The sequence below is a fragment of the Homalodisca vitripennis genome, chromosome 4 (genome assembly GCF_021130785.1).
Source record: "Homalodisca vitripennis isolate AUS2020 chromosome 4, UT_GWSS_2.1, whole genome shotgun sequence".
NCBI lineage: Eukaryota > Metazoa > Arthropoda > Insecta > Hemiptera > Cicadellidae > Homalodisca > Homalodisca vitripennis.
This window is the reverse complement of record NC_060210.1, coordinates 59,554,375-59,577,566: the sequence shown is the minus strand read 5'-3', so window position 1 is coordinate 59,577,566 and position 23,192 is coordinate 59,554,375. Positions and strand designations below refer to the sequence as shown.

The 23,192-nt window shown below is 33.2% G+C and overlaps 1 protein-coding gene across 1 annotated transcript in view; it reads left to right on the top strand.

The window, feature by feature from the left end:
• Nucleotides 1-23,192, top strand: part of LOC124359351 (high-affinity choline transporter 1) — an 82,675-nt gene that overhangs the window by 45,521 nt on the left and 13,962 nt on the right. The window contains exons 3-8 of the mRNA XM_046812027.1: nt 8,223-8,391; nt 11,497-11,604; nt 14,312-14,467; nt 15,231-15,379; nt 17,120-17,266; nt 18,751-18,880. Of these exons, the coding sequence (XP_046667983.1) occupies nt 8,226-8,391; nt 11,497-11,604; nt 14,312-14,467; nt 15,231-15,379; nt 17,120-17,266; nt 18,751-18,880 (856 nt within the window). The 5' untranslated portion in view covers nt 8,223-8,225. The remainder of the gene's footprint in view (nt 1-8,222; nt 8,392-11,496; nt 11,605-14,311; nt 14,468-15,230; nt 15,380-17,119; nt 17,267-18,750; nt 18,881-23,192) is intronic.

Here is a 23,192-nt window from a genome sequence, read left to right as displayed (position 1 = left end):
TTTTTCTGCCCTTGTAACGTTCCCGAGCTGGTCAATAAACCTATCGAGAAAAGAGAGAACTGGCCAAGAAGATGAGGTTAAAACCACAGACTGGATGATTTTACAGCTAGGAGAAGACTTAGGAGCTAGGAATACCAGATACTAGGGACCAAAACTGCGGATATCTAAAAGAGAAATTGCGTTATTGAGTACGTATGAGCCTTTAAAGGAAATAAGCTACTCTTACAACAGAAATCTTAGAGGCCTGAATAGCCAAATAGGAGTATCGCACAAGGCCTGAGTTGTCCCAGAGGACAAGTAATCTCTCAGAAACAGGACGATTTTAAAGGTCCGTGTGATACTTCCAGACTTCTGAGCGATATCGACTTGAACAACTCTCCTACACTCATATTGAACGGTCGTCCTCTTTCATACAGTGACAAGGCCAAAAATCTTGGACTGACTATTACAAAAACTCTTAGTTGGGCCGATAATGTTACTGAGACTTGTGGCAGGGTATTTGCTGGTATTCATAGTCTTAAGCAATTTGCTATTTATTTACCCTTGAATTTTAAAGTAATGTTAGTAAAGACCCTGATTTTCTGCCATTTCAATTACTGTAGCGAAGTTATAAATGACATGACGGTTGAGCTTTCGGACAGATTACAACGTGCTCAAAATTATTGTATTCGCTTTATCTTCAACCTTAGACGATATGACCATATAACACCCTTCATCAATCAGTTACATCTGTTAAAGTTGAGTCTACTTCGTCAGTTCCACATTCTTAGTTATGTATGTTACATTCTATTTTGTATAACGATTATTCCCCTTCCTATCTGTCTGAACGCTTTTCTTTCATTTCTGAAACAAGCAATTGGAATACTCGACGTGGAGCCTCTCTGTTATCTATTCCTGTTAATAGATCCTCTATTTACAGTAAATCATTCACAGTCTCTGCTTGTCGACTCTGGAATAATCTCCCGGATCATATCAGAGGTATTCGTAGTCGGGAACGGTTTCGGGGGGTGCTTAGGGACCATCTGTTTTGGGCCTCGTCGGGTTGATGATATCGTGGCATAGGGTATGGGACGATGGCTTTGTATGAATGGTGATGGATGAATGTCTGTTAATTTCCTTGTAAGTTTTATTCTATTTATTTATTTTTAGTTTCTTAGTGAACCTTTATTTCATTTTATTACTTTATATAAATAGAGATTATAATTTTTGAATGTAAAATAGTAATGTAAACTGTATTTAGCTCTTGTTTTACAGTAATAGTATAGTTTATTAATTTATGGTTAGGTGTAAGAGAGGGCTTAATAGTCCTAACCTCGCCAATTGAATATGTTTTACGTTACATTCAATACCGAGGAGAATTCCACCCATACACCTAGTATTCACAAAAGAATCATGTTGCCAGAGAAATGTGGTTAGAGAGGTGGCTAAAGTTCGGTGGCTTCATAACAAGTGCTCCCAGAGACCGGGTCATCCCAGAGGAATGGTGGCTTCAGAGGAATGGTGGCTTCAGAGGAATGGTGTCCTGTCCGGATTATCATGAAAACTGTATTCTCCAGAGAGAGACCTGTTAGTCCTATAGTAGTTTCATACTAATATAATAATCCCAGAAACCTAGTTATTTCAGAAAAATTATCTAAAGCCCGTGCGATAACCAAGGCCAAATTATTACACAGAACGAATCATGAGTTACGGTGGGAAAGAGAAAGACCTGATAATCCCGTAGTGGTTAATAATAAAATAATAGTGCTTTCAGAGATAAGGTGGTTAGCTCGCCCAGATTCTCTCAGAATGAATCCTGAGAACAGATTATCACAAAAACTAGATTCTCCGGATAGATGGGGGGGGGGGGGAGAGAGAGAGCTAGTAATCCCGTAGTGGTTAGTAATAATGTAATAGTACTTTCAGAGACAAGGTGGTTACCTCGCCCAGATTCTCTCAGAACGAATCCTGAGAACAGATTATCACAAAAACGAGATCCTCCAGAGAGAGAGAGAGGGGGGGCTATTAATCCCGTAATGGTTAGTCATAATATAATAGTGCTTTCAGAGGCAAGCTGGCACGCCCAGATTCTCTCAAAACGAATCCTGAGAACAGATTATATAAAAACTAGATTATCCAGACAGATAGATAGAGGGAGAGGGAGAGACAGAGAGACGTTTTAATCCCGTAGTGGTTAATACTAATATAATAGTGTTTTTAGTGACATGGTGGTTATTGAGCACAGATTCCCTCAGAGAAGAGTCTTCCCAGAGGCCTAGTAATTTCAGGAAAGGGTTTCTCCCTGATAACGAATTGCTCGGAAAACTCTAAAAGCCCCTTACATGATTTTAGATTGATATTTAATCAATCGCACATTTGAAATATATATATATATATATATATATATATATAAATTGTAATATTATAACAATGTATTATTTACTTTAATAATTTTAGTAAGCATCGAGTGGAAACTGTCTGTAAGACATGTTTCGGGATGCATGACGTTTATGTTAGCTAAAGTGCTTCAGACAATGTGAAGTAATATGTCTAGTTTGTTCAATTCCTGTTATGTGGAAAATTTTCCTTTAATTATGCATATTTTCTTTGGTTTTACTAACACTAAAAATCAGGTTCCAGAAGTGGAACACTATGCAGGTATTGCTTCCCATTATTTCCAGAAGTGGTGTAATTATTTCATTTTTGTTACAACCGAAATTGTAGGCTATGATAAGTTCAAGTTGTAAATCCAATTTAAAACTTTTAATAAAGTTCAAGAGAATTACAAAATATATTATTACTTGCAGCGGAGTAGTAACCTTAACCTTAATCAAAAACAAAATCCATCTTCAAAGCGAACGACTCCCTCTGATCTTGTTAGGGAGGTACTTTTCTTTCATCTTTGGAGTAGAATTACAAAGAAGTTTGTCGGTTATCTCTCATAAAGCCACCCAGTAATTACATTTGCTCCATTTTTTTATAGAATAGTTTTATTGTAAAGAATATTGAAATGCACAGACATCTGAAGTAAGAAACTGTGATTGAGTAATGTCTCTTTCTATGTCAATGATATTTTATTGATTACACTTCAGTGCATTCAACAAAAAAGTAAGTTATTTTTATTTATTATCTAGCAATAATTTGTTTGTGTATATAAGGACCTAATTAAAAAAATAAATAATAATAGCCTACTAATCCAACTTTGATGTGTTGTCTGTAAACGAAAGGTATTGATAATACCATTAAAACATTTAGATTTCCCTAATCATTCTTTTAATACAGTTTGTTAAACATACCTACTTTTATTTCGGTATAAAAGTTACAACTTCAATTTGTAAATAAGTTTTTTCGTATTATTTACTAGACTGAATGGGTTAAAATACAAGATCCAATGGGTTACAAATGGTTTATGTATTTGGTCCTGATTACCTATAAACGTTTCATCCTCTTATCTTTTCAGGCCTTTTAGAAATACTCAACTTTCTTTCTGCAAACCTAATCGCAATAAAAGTTCAGCAATAGATCAATATGGATTTACATAAGGTAAATACCGTTATAACATTTATTGGATGAAGCCTAAGTATTTTTTCTGTTTAGAACTAATATACTATATGGGGTGGAATGTTCCATAGTATTCTGTTTTATTATTATTATTGATTATTACTAATATCCGATACATTCTGAAAGTAGACCTAAAATAGAGAAATCAAAGGGTTAAGCAATTCATAAAATGGCAAATAAATGTCGAAAATATTTAATCAGCTTTACTTGCATTATTCTTGTTCAGAAATAAATTTTGAATGATGCTATGGCAACAAAATCTGTTTGTTCATTGTGAACGCCGAATTCCCTTATTATAAATGTTTTTAAGTCAGACAAACACACCAGACACATTTTTATTTAACATCATAGGAACAGAATTCCTGGTCTTTTAACGAGCCGTGATCTGGATCTAAGACTACATTGAGAGTTGTTTTATTTATGTGTGTAGAAATCTTAATGGTGTTTTCCTACCCCCTTCTGTGTCCTCTTAAGCGAACCAACTCCAACTCATTGTACTGGATGTTAGATTTTTGGAAAATACAATAAAAATTATATATATATATATATATATATATATATATATATATATTCCAACTTTATTCGATGTCTGTTTTAACATTATTACTGGAAATTTAGTTTAATGTTTGAGTTATATATAGTTAAAGTTAGTTAAGGTTATATTCTCTAGTTTACTCACAGGTACAAAATAAACTACGATAGTATGCAGTGAAAAGCAAAATAAGTTTGAAAGAAAGGGTAAGCATAGAATTTTTAATCCCAAAACTATCTCAATGAGTTATGTTTTCTAATCTTTTATTGGAGTCTGAAGGTTGAAGTAACAAAGCAAAGTAAACATGAATGTATATACATGAATGTATATACATGTGATGTCATTATATTGATCAGCAAAGCTTAACATAACCTCCAGCAATTTAGTCTTGTCTTCCCCATCTAAATCTAGCCTCGATTGATATGCTTGTCATCCAATTTAAAAAAATAAATCTTAAATGTAAAGATACCATTGTTTACTATTTCCTAATCTTAATGTACTAATTCCATGCACTTATTCATGGTAAAGTTATTTTCAATCCTGTAGCATGTACTTCTAAACAACTACATTATAACGTAGAGGCGTTTACAAATGAACCCTTTTGCTTACAAACGGTGGAAACTAAGGAGGCAAATTCATGTAATACAAGGAACCCCGCAAATTTATGATGGGTTGGTCGGAGATGAGATACCCTTCTAGTCTTATTTGTCACAATTATGTTGCTATTAGAGAGGGCAGTTATCAGTGATCCCCCTCCCTCCAACACCTTCCTCCCCTTCAGCCCTACTGATAACAATCTGCCCTCCCCGACCACCCTCGAGTACCAGCGCTGCACTGGGTTGGCTGGCAGTACAAATTTCTAATAATCGTTAGTCAAATGGTGTATTGCTTGTAATTAACTTAGCTAATGTTAACCTTCTACAACATGCATTAACCTTCCAATGCTTTGATAAGATAATTAATTAGTTACAAAAGTAAATACTTAGCCTAATACTTGTGTTTCATGTAAACAATTCGTTTGTACTTTCAATCACAACTTTTAAGTCATACTATCAAAGAAAATAGCATTTAATCATGCGTACAAGAGTTTTTTTTGTTTATGTTTCCGCATAATAACCGGAGGAGTGTCATGTCCAATGTCCTTTTAAATACCATTGCAGGCTTTCTGAGATAGTTTATATATATTCAAATATATTTAAACCTTCAAAGTACTTCTAAATTATTGAATTGACTTAAGTTTCCGTGGATCGGGCCCATGATATCAAAGAGAGAAACTTTCTTAATAAACCCCTGTGAGTTAGCTTGATTGCCGATGAAAATTCAATTGAAAGTTGATTAAGATTTCAGGAATCAAATGGCAACGAAACTATAAGTCTTCAAGTCGTAAATAAATACACCTTCATTCGTGGGCGTTGCATGAGCTTTTGCAAAACTTAATAATACTGGTTCTGAGTTGGTTTTGAGGTGTCAGTTGTTTCTATTAATGGCTTAACCAGCAGGACAGAGCTGCAATTTTGAAAGCGAGACTTTTTAGTTAATATTTCGTAATATAAAAGGCTATAAAAATTTAAATTCGATAAAATTTTATTTAGAAATGGAATTTCGGTACCTATACATACTAAGTTTAAGGCAATTTTAGTTTATCAGAAAGACAGGAAGGAATTAATCTGTGGGGAGAACCAGAATTTATAGTTTTCTTTATGAAAATCTGAAAATATTTATTCTATCTATTGTCTACTACTAAGTGCACATAAACTGAAAGTTTTGAAAATAATGGAATACTTCAAATTAAACTTTTTGTTAGATATTACTAGTTAAAGAACAGCACCAAAATAATTCAAAAAATAATAGAATGGACCTCCTCGAATGAATGAACTGATAATTGTAGATCCACAAAGATTTATCCTAACCAAAATTTTACAGAATATACCAAACTATCAAAAATAAGTTTATATCATAATTATGTTTTACTGCTAGTTATAACAAGTAACATAAGCATATAAAATTCACAAAACTTGCCATACTGATATATCCTAATTCTATTCTTGTCTCTGCGGACTCAAATGAACTATGTAGTTGTACTCTATATACCGTTTATGAACATAATTTTTATGTATACATGTATAACCCATTATGCTTAATTTGTAATCATTTGAATATAGCCTAATACAGTGATATTGTCTAACAGTAGATCTTTCTTGCGTTTCACCTTTAAATTGGCAATACATAACTCGACCTAGAATGTCAATTTCTTATGAAGTATTGAGACTTACTTAATGTTCTTATGAGGGTAACGCATTAGGAATAGTAATCGTTTGGAAGTAAATAAAAACGTCATAGGAAACATATTCCTAAGAGGCCATATTCAACTTGCATACTACCGGGTTTTGCGGGAATTGTCTCCTGATAAGTAAAAAATAAGTAATAAAAAGGATAAATATTCTAATTTTCTCTCTAAATACTTTTTGTTGGACTTCAAATGAATTAATAACAATAGTAATAATTAATAACTACTAAAGTCCTCTTGTTCATCCTAATAGTACACATGTTTATGAATTTATCCAGATTATGAATTGTAATTTTAAATCGTTCCTTCATAATGACTAAAGAGAACTTTTAATATATAATTACTTTTAGTACCTCTAACTACTGAATTCATAGTTCAATGTGAAGCCTCTTCCAGAGCACCCCCTAAACCTGCTGTAAACCACTATATTGGCGTATATGAAAATTATGTGAGTAAAATAAACGATCTAGATATAGTCCTACAAATATATCTCAATTTTGTAAACTTTATTCAACATGTAATCTCAACTAACAGAGACCAAATACAAGACACGATTTACTTTAATGTTGTACCATTCTGTTGACCTACAACTAACTGTAATGTAAAGAGACTATATTTCGTGACAAAAATTATATAAACTGTTTATTAAAAATTAGAAAACTGAGAATCCAAATCAATTTGTCGTTATCAGGGAATTTAACCGAAACTTTGGAAATTAAAACTCATCTCTTCTCTCAGACTTTCTTTAATTTATTGCATGAATATATCGTAAATATTCTTCTATGCAATAAATTATCAACTAAAAGTAGACTATTACGGGAGCTCTACAAACACGAAAGTCGCGGTACTTGCAGCGGTAACTCCGTCAACCGGCAGTTTCGATCAATACTGCTGCTATTGTGGTTAGTTAACTTTTAGGGCTTCTAATTTCCTTTATCCCTTCAAAGAAAACTGTTATCTCACATTTTCTATGTAAATCCTAAACGTCCATTACAACTAATCTATTAAAATACAGTGTCAATCAGATAGAATTGAACTATTAGCTAATATATTTATTTGTGTATATTTTATTTTTAATGTTCCCAATCATTCGTGCAATATCATCATTCACAGCATTGAATGATGAAATATTTCCAGAAATTGGATGTCTAAAATTATTTTATTCTAAATGTTATTTTGTTTTTGCTTAAAATTACGAAAATATATTTTTACATCTGTAATAGCTTTATGACATGTAAGTATGAAACTAGTATTAAAAATACAACAATTCTTTAAACTTTCGCTACAGAAACCTATCGTTATTTATTATAGTATAATTTTTATTACTTAAGAAATTAAATGAAACTGTATGAGTAAATTTAACATTTCGTAAAATTGTTATAGCATTATGTTTGGAATCCCTATAATTTATATTTTTTATTCTATTTATATTTGAATGAAGAATGAAGTATTACGTATAAATTAATACGTTACATAATCACAATATTCTAATAACTAATATTTTCTCACGTTGTTTCTTAACAAGATCAACTTATTTTTAGTTCCAAGACAGAGGGTCACAAATTTATAAACACTGAATTTTAGATCATCTATTAATACTTTGCTGACTGTAAGATAATTTGATGACTCCAGTGGTTTAGTCTATTACACAAGACAAGATTAGTATAAAATAATAAATACACCGTAATCCCAACTACGATTGAATGATAAGAAAGTTATATAAATAATAATATAGTTCAAATATCATAAATATCATTTTAATTTTATTAAAACTTGCTCAAGCTATTGTAATGCGTGCCCTAAAAATGGACTATATAGTGATATGCTTGAACCACTAGTCCTAACAACTCAATGGTGTTTCAGAAGATGATCAACGTATCAGGAGTGATCTCAATTGTGCTGTTCTACCTGCTGATCTTGGGTGTCGGTATCTGGGCAGCGCGCAAGAAACAGGCGGGCAATGATTCGGAGGAAGAGGTCATGTTGGCTGGTCGCAGCATCGGACTCTTCGTCGGCATCTTCACCATGACAGGTTAGTGCTTATGTAACCTTGACTAAGGATTACAGTGAGAAACGAGTAAAGAAAGTAGGCTGGTGAACGTTGACTGGTTTTTATTCTGAACATTTTTAGAGATAAACCAAATACCATCTCATGTGAAATAGTAAATGAGCGTTTTCCCTCTAGCTCTCTCTACAAAATAAAGGCTTCAACAATAGTTTAAGTGATATAACTATACTATACCAAAATTCTCAGGCTGCAAGTAATAACATTTTAGAAATCGAAATGTTCTGCAATGTTAACTCATCCTGATATATTAGTAATATCTGAAGACCGGCTTACCATCGATGTACTGCTTGTATTTACACTCAGAAATTATGTTTTGGGAAATTCTTTAAGCAGAAGTAAATTTAAAAATGGAGGTGTCACTCTATTTCTGAGACAATCATTGAAATTCTAATACATTAATTTAAAGTTCAGCTGACAAGAACTTAGAAGTTTCTGGATTAAAGTATTTATGGTTTATACCGATCTCCCATAGAAAATATTAAAAGTTTTTATTATCAATTGCAAATTTTATTAAAATTATTAATAAATAAGAATAATAAATATTTATTCTCCTAGATAATTTTAACGTCTATATACTAAATAGAGAAATATACTGTACACAGAGATTCTGTGACTTCTCTAGAAGTTTTGGTCTGACGTAGTCCGGTAACTCACTAACTCAGATTACAGCTCACACAGTCAGCCATCGACAGACAACCTGGTCACCAAACATACCAAACGTTTCTGTGTCAGTTGTGTCGATGGCTATCACTGATCATTACGGACAACTCGCTGTTGTGCCGAGATGTCCCGTGACTCACTGTTGACCGATGGAGAAATTTGGAGAGGGACCCTCGACCTTTAAATGTTAAGACATTGATCAGGTCTTTACAAAATGAAGACTGGGGACCTCTTTATAATTCTATGTCTGCGGAGTAAAGATTTTCAAAATTTGATAATGTTTAATTTAATTTAAATATTTCATGTCCATTGGAAAAAATAAACAATTCTCAAAAATAATAACTAGAATTTTAGTATCTAGAGAAAATTTAAAAAGAATGTCCAAATATACCAAGTCCTCTAAAAATAACGATGATCATGAATTTTATAAACGTTACAGGAAAATTCATCGTAAAGTAATAAAAGCGGCAAAATCTTCCAACATCTATAAATGTGTTAACCTTAACTTTGGTTAATATTTCTAAAACGGAATGGCTAATTATAAAATGCCAAAATTAAAACCAAGTCCTATCAACATTAAATTGGACTGAAAGAAGGAAATAAATTATAAAGTGAGTTGACCAACGTGGGTAACGTTTTTTGCAAGTATTTCTGAACTAGTGTCGAAAGTAATGACGCAGTAACCAAACCGCGCTCACACTTAGTAAACAGTGGTCCTATATTTCCTATGGTTTGTTCACTGTAACCACAAGGGATGCATGTTGAGACAGTCATGAAAAGTCTTAAAAGAAAATGGTCTGCAGATGTTGGTGGTGTCTCTGTTTGGCTGTTAAAACAATGCTATCATACAATTGTGGAATCTCTTACAGCAGCCTTAAATCTATCCTTTGTTGAAGGTAAATTTCATCACAATTTAAACTAGTTAAAATGATTCCTCTTTTCAAAACCCGTGTTTTGTTAAAATCGCGTAACTATATACCTATATATTATATGCCTTCTTTGACTAAAGTTTTTGATAACTTATTTTAAATCTGTTAATACATTTTCTGGATAAAAACAACATAGGCTACTAGCAAAACCACAGTTTGGTTTCAGAAAGGGGTTGTCTACTGTTGACGCAAAGTGTAATTGAATTTGTAACTGAAGGCTTGGAAGCACGTGATCCAGTACTTAGTATATTTCTGGACATTTCAAAGGCTTTTGATCAAGCAATTCTACTTGATAATTTTTATAGTTATGGAATCAGAGGAATCCTCCTTAATTTGCTGCAATCCTATCTCACTGACCGTAATTAGCAAGTTCAAGTTTCGTGTGAATAGTTCGATTATCCAAATTAAAATATGGGGTTTCACAGGGTTCAATCCTTGGACCAATTTTATTTTTACTATATGTAAATAACGTTAAAAATATATAAACCGGTAATCTTGTTCAAAACGCCAATGACACCAACCTCACCTTCAAAGCCAAATCAAAAGCCTCCCTAGTATAATTATCAGTTACGGAATTGAATATTTGTATTCAGTATCTTGAGAAAATAAATTTGGTGATGAACTAAAGCAAATCAACCTAAATGGCCGATAATAGCCAGAAAATTTGAAAACAAAATTCCTCACCATCGGTAATGATTGGTGTTAAATCATTGGTCGAAACATACCACTAGATTCTTCAGTATCAACATAGATTGTTATTTATCCTGGAGAACACATATTGAAAGTATTTGTATAAGAATTTCCTCCAATATATATTTGCTAAGAAATTTATCAAATCAAAATTAAATTAAATCCATCACAAATCAAACAAAATTCACAAAGGTGCTGAAAGAATATTTAATAGCGAACGCATTTTATTCCCTGGACGAATTCCTGGAAACAACTACCAACGTTAAGTCAGAGCTAACAGATATGGGGAACTGAAGGGTGTGCGATAAAATATGTGTATATGTGTAATTTATTGAATACATTTATAATTTTGTACTTTTTTATCTGAAATGTTTTATACATAACATAAGCTTATTGGCATAACAATAAGATTAGTGACGCATATAATACAATTTTGTATAATTGTTAAATGTATGACAGTAAAGAATTATTGAATTGAATGGAATTGGTCACTGCATTAGACTCCTCATCAGCATCTTCACCATGACGGGTCAGCCAATTTGTAACTTAAATTGTCAGCTAAGGGTTATATTAAAAAACGAGGATAGAAAGTAAGTGAATGTTGGGTGGTCGTAGCATGGGACTCTTCGTTGGCATCTTTACCATGACATGTCAAAGATGTAGTGGTATAAAAACTAAAGATGGTTGAAGTACTTTAAAAATTACTAAATGTCGAAACACGTGTCTAAATATATATAATATATTTTAATAGTTAATAGTATAATTAATTGTCTCATCATTGTGTTTCCAGCGACCTGGGTGGGAGGAGGGTACATCAATGGAACAGCTGAAGCTATCTACACTCAGGGTCTAGTGTGGTGCCAGGCTCCCTTCGGCTATGCCCTTAGTCTCGTCTTTGGTAAGTTCGATTACTACTTTTTAGTACTTAGTGTTTAATCTTGAACTTTTAACCACTGCTTTACAATTATCTTTACTTCCTACAATGTTACTACTTCAGTTATCCGTTAGTAATCTCGTTATAAAAGGTTGTCAGTAACATTGCCGCTGGTTCATAGCTCGAGTACTACATAAACCTCTTAAGAACCTGCTGTGTGGAAACAATCTCAGAGTTACCCCATAAGAACAAAGTTAAATTAGAAACACTTCTACAACTTTATTTTTATCGTACTATTATGTAATAAATTGTATTTTAAAGATAGTATTATTATGTATCCAAACTCTTTGTATTATTTCTTGTTAGATGTATACTTTTTGAATATTTCAAGTATAAAACTACAGATTTTTTCAGAACAAAAATGCCGACTCTTAAGGGTAAATAGTTTGTTTTTTTTTTTTTTTTTATTGCATTCCGCTAAACATGAAAGAAAAATAGACAGGATATCTCTTTGGTTATTAACTGACTTCAAGAAGAATGAGGTATACATCTTGACCTGTTCTATGATGTTTTTTATGTATATTTCACCGATTTTCCGAACTACTACACCTATTTAGATGACACTTAAGCTGAACATATTAAGCTATATTCCCACTTACAGGAAAGAATAATAAAATGAACTACTTGCAAATTTTAAAAAATACATTTTTTAAATAAATACAAACTGACTACAGTACAGTATCAAGTAACTAAAAAGTAAACAATATTTTAACTGTGCAAAATTACTCAAAGCCAACTTTAAATATACTAAAAAGGTTTTTATGTGATTTTAAATGCATTTAACATAACGCCCAATACATAGTACCTACCAATATTCAACTACGAGTGTATCAATTACTATATTGTAAAGTTCTAAATCCGAAAGTTTACTTTTGATGCTTACGAAACATTAAATGCTATACTTAGAAGGACTATAACTAAAAATTAACTTCCAAAGACATGTATCCCTTAAAGGTTTGCTTCGTTTTCAAAATTTGGTAGAAAACTTTTTTGTCGTTTTGTCATTTTTTTCACTGTATTATAAAATATTATATTATGTTAGCTTCAACAGTTTTGAAGTTTAATTTAAACAAAACAGTTAATATTTAGCGGCTGGCACCTTAATATATTTATTTTCAAGCAACTGGAAACCCACCATCTTTAAACATTACATGTTATCTCAATATATATTTTATACAGTGTTATTTAATCATGTAAGGGTTTTGAAATACTTTATTTTCTGTACACTACAAGTTTTATACCATATATAAAAATTTCGAATGAATTCATTATACTGTAAATCAGCTATGAATAATTATAACTTATGTATAATTAACAATTTCACTGAACTTCCATTTTGAAACCTTAAGAGATATTAAGAGATAGCGGATAATGTGTAATAAAAGTAATCTTTATTTGAGTACAACCCCTAAATTCATTTTGAGCAGTGTGCAAAGTGAAGATTGTGTGGAGACAACTTCATTATTTCGATTCACAATTCCCGATTTACACAAAAAAGGAGATTTAACAATCTAAACAAATTGAGAGAACCCATTGTCTGACTTCATTCTTTCTAAAATGAAAGGACACTTCTATGTAAGTTTTGATTACATTCTAATGACCATAATATAACAATGGATCGCAACCATTAAATTTTGTTTGCGAAGGCCTAATGATGTTTTTATTTAGCGCTTCACAGTACAATGAAATATTCCATAGAGTTTCCTTTCATAACCGAAAGCTGTATTAACAATGCAATGTTGTTACGGAACAACAAAGTGAAAGTTCTTGCTGCACGCCATTACAGTTGGTGTTTATTATTTAGAACAACTAATGTAAGCAGCAGCTGTTGTTTAAAGAAGGCTCTCAAAGTTCCGTTGACGAGGAGTGTTGTTAATTGGGTGCTCTTGTTGGCAACACTGTTGTTTACAGTACATATGCATATTCATCGTTATATCTTGCACCTGCTTAACATGTTTTGTTTTTTAATACAAAAATTATAAGAATAATGTTTAAGTTGAGTAATTGAAAATAAGATTGAATAGTTAATTGAAATAAATTACCATTACTTTATTGTTCCCTAACATTATGACTATTGAAGCGAATTTTCAAGTAACTTTTGCTGAATCAACATATTTATTTTAATTTACTTTATCATTCATTTTTATTACTTTATCATTCATTCAAGTACTTAACTTGAATGAATGAAAAATCATCTTTCAAATACCCCACTGCGCAATTATACAATAGAACTGTCCACGGTCCCCAAGTGGTTCAATTTCTTAATCATTGTACAATATATAAATCTCTTTAGTTTTAATTTCATTCAGAAATTACTAGAGTTATATGTTTACAATTTTCAAGATTTCTTAGTTTCTAGCCTTTAACTTATCCCAGCATTTTATGCCAGTATCTCTCCATATTTTTAGGATGTATTTACTTGTCAACGAATAAAATTGATGATTTTAAATCTCATGAAGAGTTTTGTTGAACTTTGGCTCGTAATCAAGTATGAATTATTATAATCAATTTACCTTATTACATCATACACTTTCGAACTATGTCATACGAATGTTATAATGATGTAAAAGGTCTACAATTCCATTAAACTTTGAAAATGTCACCAAGGCAAATAAATTTTGTCATTCTGGTAGGTTACTGTGGGATTCAGCAATGACTGGACGTTTTTCAGGTGGAATATTCTTCGCCAATGAGATGCGGCGGCAGGGCTATGTGACGATGCTGGACCCTCTCCAGGATACCTTCGGTTCCAGGATGGGAGGGTTGCTCTTCCTACCGGCTCTATGCGGGGAGGTGTTCTGGGCAGCGGGCATCCTGGCAGCTCTTGGTGAGACGGGATTGTAACAGCTTAGAAGTATTCGTAAATGTTTGTACGGAACTTTAGTAACTATTATTTAGCATTCAAATTCCGACTTGGTCATGGTACTTTTAAATTCTTAGACTCGATCACTTGGACTTAACTAAAGTAATGTAAACGTTAGAAATGATCATATAAAAATCATCTTTATTTGAAAATCCTGACATACTGTGTTCCTTGCTTTTTCCTTGTAATTTAGTACTACGCTCCCTTGGTTAGACAAAATTCAAACTACATACAGGTTAGTTTTGAGAGAAATTAGTTATAAGTTGAAAATTACAACTGTATCAATTTCTGTTGAATGCTTCTAATTTTATTTTGTTATCACTTAAAAATGTTCTTGTTTTAATTTTTTATTGATTGTTTGGTGAAATTTATAGGTCACATCTATGTTTTATATATGGAAAAATGCAGTTATAACCTTTTTAAAACAAAAATAGTTTTAAGAAAAGATATACGAATCTAACTGCCGATAGAACCTTGTCAAATGTCATTAAACCAAGGGAACAATTAGTAACAAGTAGTGATCCTTTATTTGGTTGAAGTGTTTAATTAGACCATAAAATTTAAACAGTGACACAAAGATACTCAGAACACAGTAGAATATGCATGATTTAAGTTGGAACCGATAATTCGGTAGTACTTTCTTTTACAAATCATACTTCAAATTCCGTACAAAAACTTCTTGCAGTATTTTATAATAATTTAATACCTTATTGTATTTTATGATTAGGGGCTACTTTAAGTGTGATTATTGACATGGATCATCGCACATCTGTCATCTTCAGCTCGTGCATTGCCGTGTTCTACACGTTGTTCGGTGGTCTCTACAGTGTCGCCTACACCGACGTCATCCAGCTCTTCTGTATCTTCATCGGTCTGGTGAGTAACTAATCAATATTTTACTGTACCGTCGAAAGATGTGACTCTAGTTTAACAATAAATAGGACCATCGCAAATCTGTTACCTTCAGCTCGTGTATTGCCGTGTTCTACACGACAGTGTCGCCTACACCGACGTCATCCAGCTCTTCTGTATCTTCATCGGTCTGGTGAGTAACTAATCAATATTTTACTGTACCGTCGAAAGATGTGACTCTAGTTTAACAATAAATAGGACCATCGCAAATCTGTTACCTTCAGCTCGTGCATTGCCGTGTTCTACACGTTGTTCGGTGGTCTCTACAGTGTCGCCTACACCGACGTCATCCAGCTCTTCTGTATCTTCATCGGTCTGGTGAGTAACTAATCAATATTTTACTGTACCGTCGAAAGATGTGACTCTAGTTTAACAATAAATAGGACCATCGCAAATCTGTTACCTTCAGCTCGTGTATTGCCGTGTTCTACACGTTGTTCGGTGGTCTCTACAGTGTCGCCTACACCGACGTCATCCAGCTCTTCTGTATCTTCATCGGTCTGGTGAGTAACTAATCAATATTTTACTGTACCGTCGAAAGATGTGACTCTAGTTTAACAATAAATAGGACCATCGCAAATCTGTTACCTTCAGCTCGTGTATTGCCGTGTTCTACACGTTGTCGGTGATCTCTACAGTGTCGCCTACATATGACATCATAGTACATCAATGACGCTAACAAAGATGTAATTCAACTCTTGTGTATCTCCATACCCCTGTTTTTTATCCATAGATTATATTTATCAAGGCTATCCGGCATTTCTAAATTATTGAACCGCCGACAGCTAGCCATTGTATTAACCCACTTTAGCATACGTGCCACAAATATAAGATGACCCTAACCACCACTACCCCTCCCCAAAACATGCATCCAGTACTCTCATATCCATATTTAAATTGACATAGATTATTCACTAAACGAGTTAATTTTCTAGGTTAATATTAGGTTTTTAAAAGCATACAACGTTTCTTCAGTAAAAATGTGATTAAACTTCAGTGTAAGCCTTTTACCAGGTTATATTTTGGAAAAGCTAGCTGGAATTCGTCAGGAAAAGATGTATTTAGCTGTTCAAGAGATCTCAAATCAAATTCATGCAGCGTTTAGTATTATCAGTTTCCTATTATTGTTACCCTGCCTATGGAAACAGTATCACGATGCACGACGTTCAGAGAGTTAAACAACTCCAAAACACAACGCTGAGGTTAACGCGTTTCGCATGGGTGACTTCTGCAAGTTGTTGACAAACTGCACAAAGTCCACCTACTCAGGGGGCCCCAGTACCTGTGTGAGAGACTGCGGTGTCGGGATGAAGTCTCACGACGTGTCAGCCGCGACCGGAAGCTCCATAAAGTGAGACTTGAGTTAGGCCGAAAAAATTCTTCCTATTTTGGTCCGACATTGTATAATGACCTCCCTGGTTTCCTGAAGTCTCTTTCCACTAGTTGTTTTAAAAAGAATGTAAATGGCGCAGTTACAAATTAAGATTTGACTAGTGTTGACCTGAAACCAGTTTGTAACTGAGGAACGCCTGTAGGCATTTTTATTTATTTATTTAAATTATCTAAGCAATCAATTACATTGAATTTCTAGATATTCTCTTCCCTTCTCACGGAAATATAATTATTCGTTATGTTTGTAACATTACTCCTATGATAATATTTGAAATGTGCTCTCTCTGTGAAGTGTTGCGCTGATGTTTGCAGTGGATGTGTGTGCCATTCGCTTGGATGAACGAGCACGTGCAGCCGCTCTCTGTGAAGGAAGACTGGATCGGCAGCGTGGACCCTGACATGTACGGCTACTACGTAGATTACGGATTGCTGCTTGTCTTCGGGGGAATCCCCTGGCAGGTACTGTCCGCCTTCCGCCAACGCGGTGCAAGCCAAGTTGGTAATGTTGAGGACTTAGACTGGATAACGTTTCGAATGGGAGCAAAAATGTCAGTGTCTGTTCACACGCTTTGAAATAAGTAAAACTTACAAAGAGCTCTGTGACAGAAAATTGTAGTAATCTACAACCATTGTTAGTTAACGTCTGACAACGTAGTAATAATACAATACCATGGTATTATCATGCTGGTTTGCCGTTTTTGATCAATTTTATGTATCAATTATCAAACGTAATGACAGAAATTTTACATTTTTGATTACTCAAATTATTGGGCCATCTCAAAATATGTTCAGAATTCACTTGGAACTGTAGATTTTTGTCAATGAGTTAGCTACACTTCACACATCATTCACTGTCACTCATACACCATTCGAGTTATAAAAACATTTTGAATTTTCGTCTTCTGGATACCATGGTGAATAATATAAACATTCTTCCAGAAAAGACTTCAAAACTATATCTCCCATTGAGATAGTTTAAGAGGATAAGTAAATCCTTCGGGCACTGATTAAACACTGAGCAGTAGTCTCCTTCGAACGATAATAACTTTGAGACACATTTATCTCATAATTTTCAAATTCTTCTCATAGTGAATAAATATTCCAATGTTATTGTACGCGATGGACAAATGAAATTGATTTCTCAAATTGTTAACACCAATGCCTTTATATAACAACAACCTTGAGCTAATTCACCATTCACAATTCATCATTCGTGACCTATTTTTAGTTCGTAATTATTTTTATCTATTTATGTGAGTAAAAAACTAGATGTGATAACGCTACGTGCGTCTTTGGACGCTGGTAAATACATTACATTATATTTGTCTTTTAGGTATGTATTGGAGACGGATTATGTCTAAAGTGGTCTTTGAAGTGAAGCGGTAGACACGTTGGGATTTAAGAAACAATTCATTACCTTGAGGACCTTCACCAAAACACTTATACATCAAAGCGTAAAATATTCTTGGACAAAGATGGATATTCTCTGCCAGATTTTAACAGGATTAAAAATATTCATTTCATTATATTGTATGAGAACAGTTGCAGTAAAACACTAACCGATTTCTAGTGTTATTTGTGTTGATTTTCCCTAGGGAAATGAAACGTCAACAAGTGTAAATTCAGACTCAACAGATATCTCACAGATTCTAAAGAATGTTTTCTTGCATAAGCCAAACTCCTATTAGTAATTATTATGTTGCAAATTATTCACTACTGTCAACAAGCCGTGAAGAGTATCTTTGATCTCAATTCCAAAAACTATTAATTTACAAATTCTCGTTAAGATTCTTGTATTATTATCATACTGTTTATTGTCCGCATCAAAGTCTTGTTCCGTAAAGGATCAACTTCCACGATTTCATTTGTTTTAAAAATAACACTCAATCTTCTACTAAATCGTGTATTTTCAAGGTTTCGCCAGTTGCATGTGTTTTTTCCAGGTGTACTTCCAGAGAGTTCTGTCATCAAAGTCTGCAGGACGCGCTCAGATCCTGTCCTACGTGGCTGCGTTCGGCTGTATCATCATGGCCATCCCTCCCGTCCTCATTGGAGCTATAGCCAGGAACACAGGTCTGCCGACACCTATCATTTTGTTGTCTTTGTGAACTATCTCTTCAACCTCTCAGTTGATAACTAATTTGTTCCAATGTTCACAATAGCGTCGAAAAATAAAACAGTCTCTAGCCTATCAGTATTTTAAGAGGCTATATGAGATCAGTAAGGAGGGGTGTTTTTTAAGTCACGTTCAGTTAAGTTGATACTTAATAGTTGGGAATGATTTGAAATCGGTAACACAAAAAGACATATGATGATCTTTGTAGTTTTAACCAATAAAACGTTCCAAGACATGGCGGCTATTCGCATTAGTGTAAAAATTGTTTAATATCTCATCAATTAATTGTACCATACAACAAAGTAAAAATTGTTTTAAAATTTTCATATCATTTGCAAGAACAATTGTTCTAACACGGACTTTTAACTTAGAAACTGTAAATTTGCATCTGATCGATCGCTCCACAACACCTATAGGGTTGCTTAGATGTAAGTGACACATCGATTTATTGTATACTCAATAAAGGTTGAATTATAAGGTATAAACCAGCCAGAAATGAACATCCTGCGGCCTGGGGGCTTATATGTTAACTACTAAACATTTTGGAAATTCCTTAACACATTTGTATTATTTCCTTTTTTCGATACTTATATCGATTTTAATTTTTATTATATATGATCTCTAAGCGAACTTAAAATATTTTTACTCCTTTGCTCAACGCACTGAAAGGAAGTATCAATAACTTAGGTGACATTTTTGTGGCCTTCAATTTTTTTTATAAATTATTAAATAAATCTGTCCGTTTTGTACTTAAATATTTGGAAAGTTGTTAAGTTCTCTTATCCTAAAATCGATATTTATCGTTCGTTTTGGAAAATCCCTAATCGAAATATAATCGAAAGCTTGAATTCTTTTATTTATTACCTCCATTCTTATAAAAAATTAAACCATTCGTTTCACATCGAAAAAAATCGAAATACACTAAAACAAATAAGTGTGATCTTCATTTACTCTTTATAGACTCCTATCCTTATGACACGAGAGTGCATATCTTGTAAGTGAACAGTGCAGCAGCGACTAGGGATGGTATACGTAAATAAGTAATACGTAAAGGAGGAGAAAATTATTACAATTCGCAAATAACAATGAAAGATATTCGAATATTTTATAAACAAAAACACAATATTGAATAAGTATTCCCTTGAGTATTGGTTGGAATACCAATTTAATCCATAAATTGTAATACTGTACCTGATATCATATTAATTTAGTAATCTGAATTCTGTGGCGCCTTTGGGAGGTCACCGAAGCGAGAGTGTACAACAAGCAAGACTCAAGAGCTATTTAGTTTCTTTGATGTTGAGCGTCTGCCGTCGGGGTCTGCCGGGAGGAGAGCCCTCGCTATAGTCACTGCATCAGTGAATGCATTACAATGTGTTATCATGGAAAAACTAGATACGTTTTAGTATGATATTCCATTATTAATAGTGAGTGATATGTATTAGTAATTTAACTCACTTTTCATAAATTCCGTAAGTTATAGAATAATACAATTTTATTATTAGACAGTGAAATAAACCAATAACTGTATATACGAAACTGTATTTAGGCCTAATACTAGTGCCAAGGGTTTTGTTTAAATTTAACCAACAATAAATGAGTTATTAAATCCATTAAAATATTAACTATTTATAATTATTGTGTGCTGACTTACTCTTCTTAGATATTACATTTCAATAATTGATTTCAAAACTTCCAATCCATTAATAAATGTGTTCGCCAAAAGTCCATAGGTTTTCGGGAGCCTAGCCTGGTGTTTCCAGATTGATTATGCCTTTTGCTGTCGCATGTGAAACTTTAGTCTATAATTATTAAACCTTATCTCCCGAAAGGTGGAGGGGGCAAAAGATTGTTTTCCACGCGGTGGTGAAGAAGCTACCGCCGGCCTTGTGTTGTCTTCGAAATTATGTTAAAAGTTTCAAGAATTCGCGTAAAGTAACATAAAAGCGTACGTACGGCATAACAAAGAACATGCTATTTTAGGGTAATTGAAATACTGAAGTGGTTCCTATAACGAACAAAGGCTCCACGTTCCATTAGTCAATTTTTGGGGGGATTTTAAGTGTGAAAAAGACCCATCAATAGTTAGGTGTTGATAGCAATACACGTAGAGCACTTACATGACAAAAGGACATTACGGAAATTGTCTGACAACCCTGCGACATTACAGCTTTGACAAAACGGCTTCTTGACCTTTTCTACTAAAGTGTCGTATTGATTGTACATCATTGTATGTAGATCTTCCATTTGAAAGTTATTGTCAATCTAATAATTTCATTATATCTAATTAATTTAACAACTAGGGCAGATTGTGTCTTTGTTTATTGTATGGCAAAGAAATATTTGTGATTGATTGAATGTTGAATTCAAAGTTTTCGGCTGAACAAATAATTATATTTATGAAAACATTTGCAATAATTGAGCTAATATGAGTTAAACCAACACACTAAAAATGTTGCAGTATTGTTGATTGTTATTTGTTATTTATTTACATTTGCAGTATTGTTATTTGGTACATTACAGTTGCAAATGCGAGCAAATACCTGATATACGAGTGTGATGTGGGTTCGTGAACGTTTCAGTAAAAGAGAGTAGGAGTAGTAGAAAATTAAAATAGTCCTTTTGGCTCAGTTGTAAGAAATACGTAGATTTTGTGATAGCTGAAATATTATTAATTTATTTTCATATAATTTATATATACTCAATATTTCGAAAACTATTCTAAATGTACAAAACTTATCCATAAGAAAATGTTTTGGAAATGTTTCATGCATTCTAGAACACTTTTTGTTTTTTCTCTATTATAAATAATGGAGTTGAATCTTCTTTTAAGTTTGGTCCACATATTGAAACGAAATGGCGTAACAAGCTGGACAACGAACCTAGCCGAGATATTCATTAAGATCAATTGTTGTGCCAAGTCCAACTTGTTTGAACTTTTTGGGGCAATTTTCTTTTCCACAAACCACACTATATATAATATATATTGTTAATATATAAACATATATTGTTGTTATATAAACATATATTGTTTAATAGATATAAACTTTTAAACGAGATTTGGTTGTGAGTTTTGGGGGCTATGTTCGATAAGTTATGCAGAAATTTTTCGTATTACCATGATACCATGAGAACAACTTAAATAGGCTGATTTGTAGATGTGTATGTAAATTATATCTAAAATGTAAGCCATGTATACAATTTGCTTAAATATTTCATATTCAGGCCTTCTAGTTCAAGTGGCCATCTTGATTCACCTAATTTTTTTTTTTTTTTTTTTTTTTTTTTTTATATATATATATATATATATATATATATATATATATATATATATAACTGAGAGATTTTAAGAAAAACTAAAACATATGGAATAAATGCAGGAATATCATTTTCTACAGTTTGGCTGATGCAAATAAAATGTATACATAATTGGTGTTAACCCTTTGAAGCACAGTGGCATCATAGTGAAAACCACCTATGTTTTTATTTCTATTCCTTTCCCGCATAGTGGTGCATATACGAAACCACCTTCCAGAAAGTGATTTAGGACGCATTCTAGCGGCAAATTACGTAACCGCTCCACTAGATTCGCCCAAATCCCGGCAGGAGCGTTGTTTGCCACGACTGGGTGAAAGAAGAGTCCATGCCTTGACTGAGGTGTGACATATTTGAATTTCTTTTTGTGCTTTGATCACTTTTGGTAAGTACAAACATATATTTTCAGTATAAATGTTACTTAAATATATACATATAAACTATAATAATTAGATTTGAGATGCCAGGGCGAATAAATATTAGGCGTTATTGTGGTGGTTTCACCACATGACCACCATGCATTTTGGGGTCGGCCGTCGTTTTATACTACGTACCAGTTGCTAAACCTGTTTTATATTGTTATTTTTTTACTATATAAAACTACTTATTACATTTTTTACAACTGCTTATTGATTTCAGGGGGTACTATAACCATGGAGAACAAATCCATAGAGGCTTGGCTGGCGGAAACTGAAGACATCCCATCTGACCCTGAATCAGAGGACGACGAAGATCAAGTATACCCGGATGTTGCTGAAGGAATATACACAGTTGCAGAAAATGGAATCTTAGAGGTAGATTATTTGGACCTAGCCCAAACAGCTGAAGGTAATGAAATCCCGATTTTAATTATTAATGAAAATGACTTTCAAGATAATCATAGTGCAGAGGGGGTAGAGCCTGGCATTCCCGAAGGAATGCAGTCTTGGACGTTCAAAATCAGCCTATGGACGT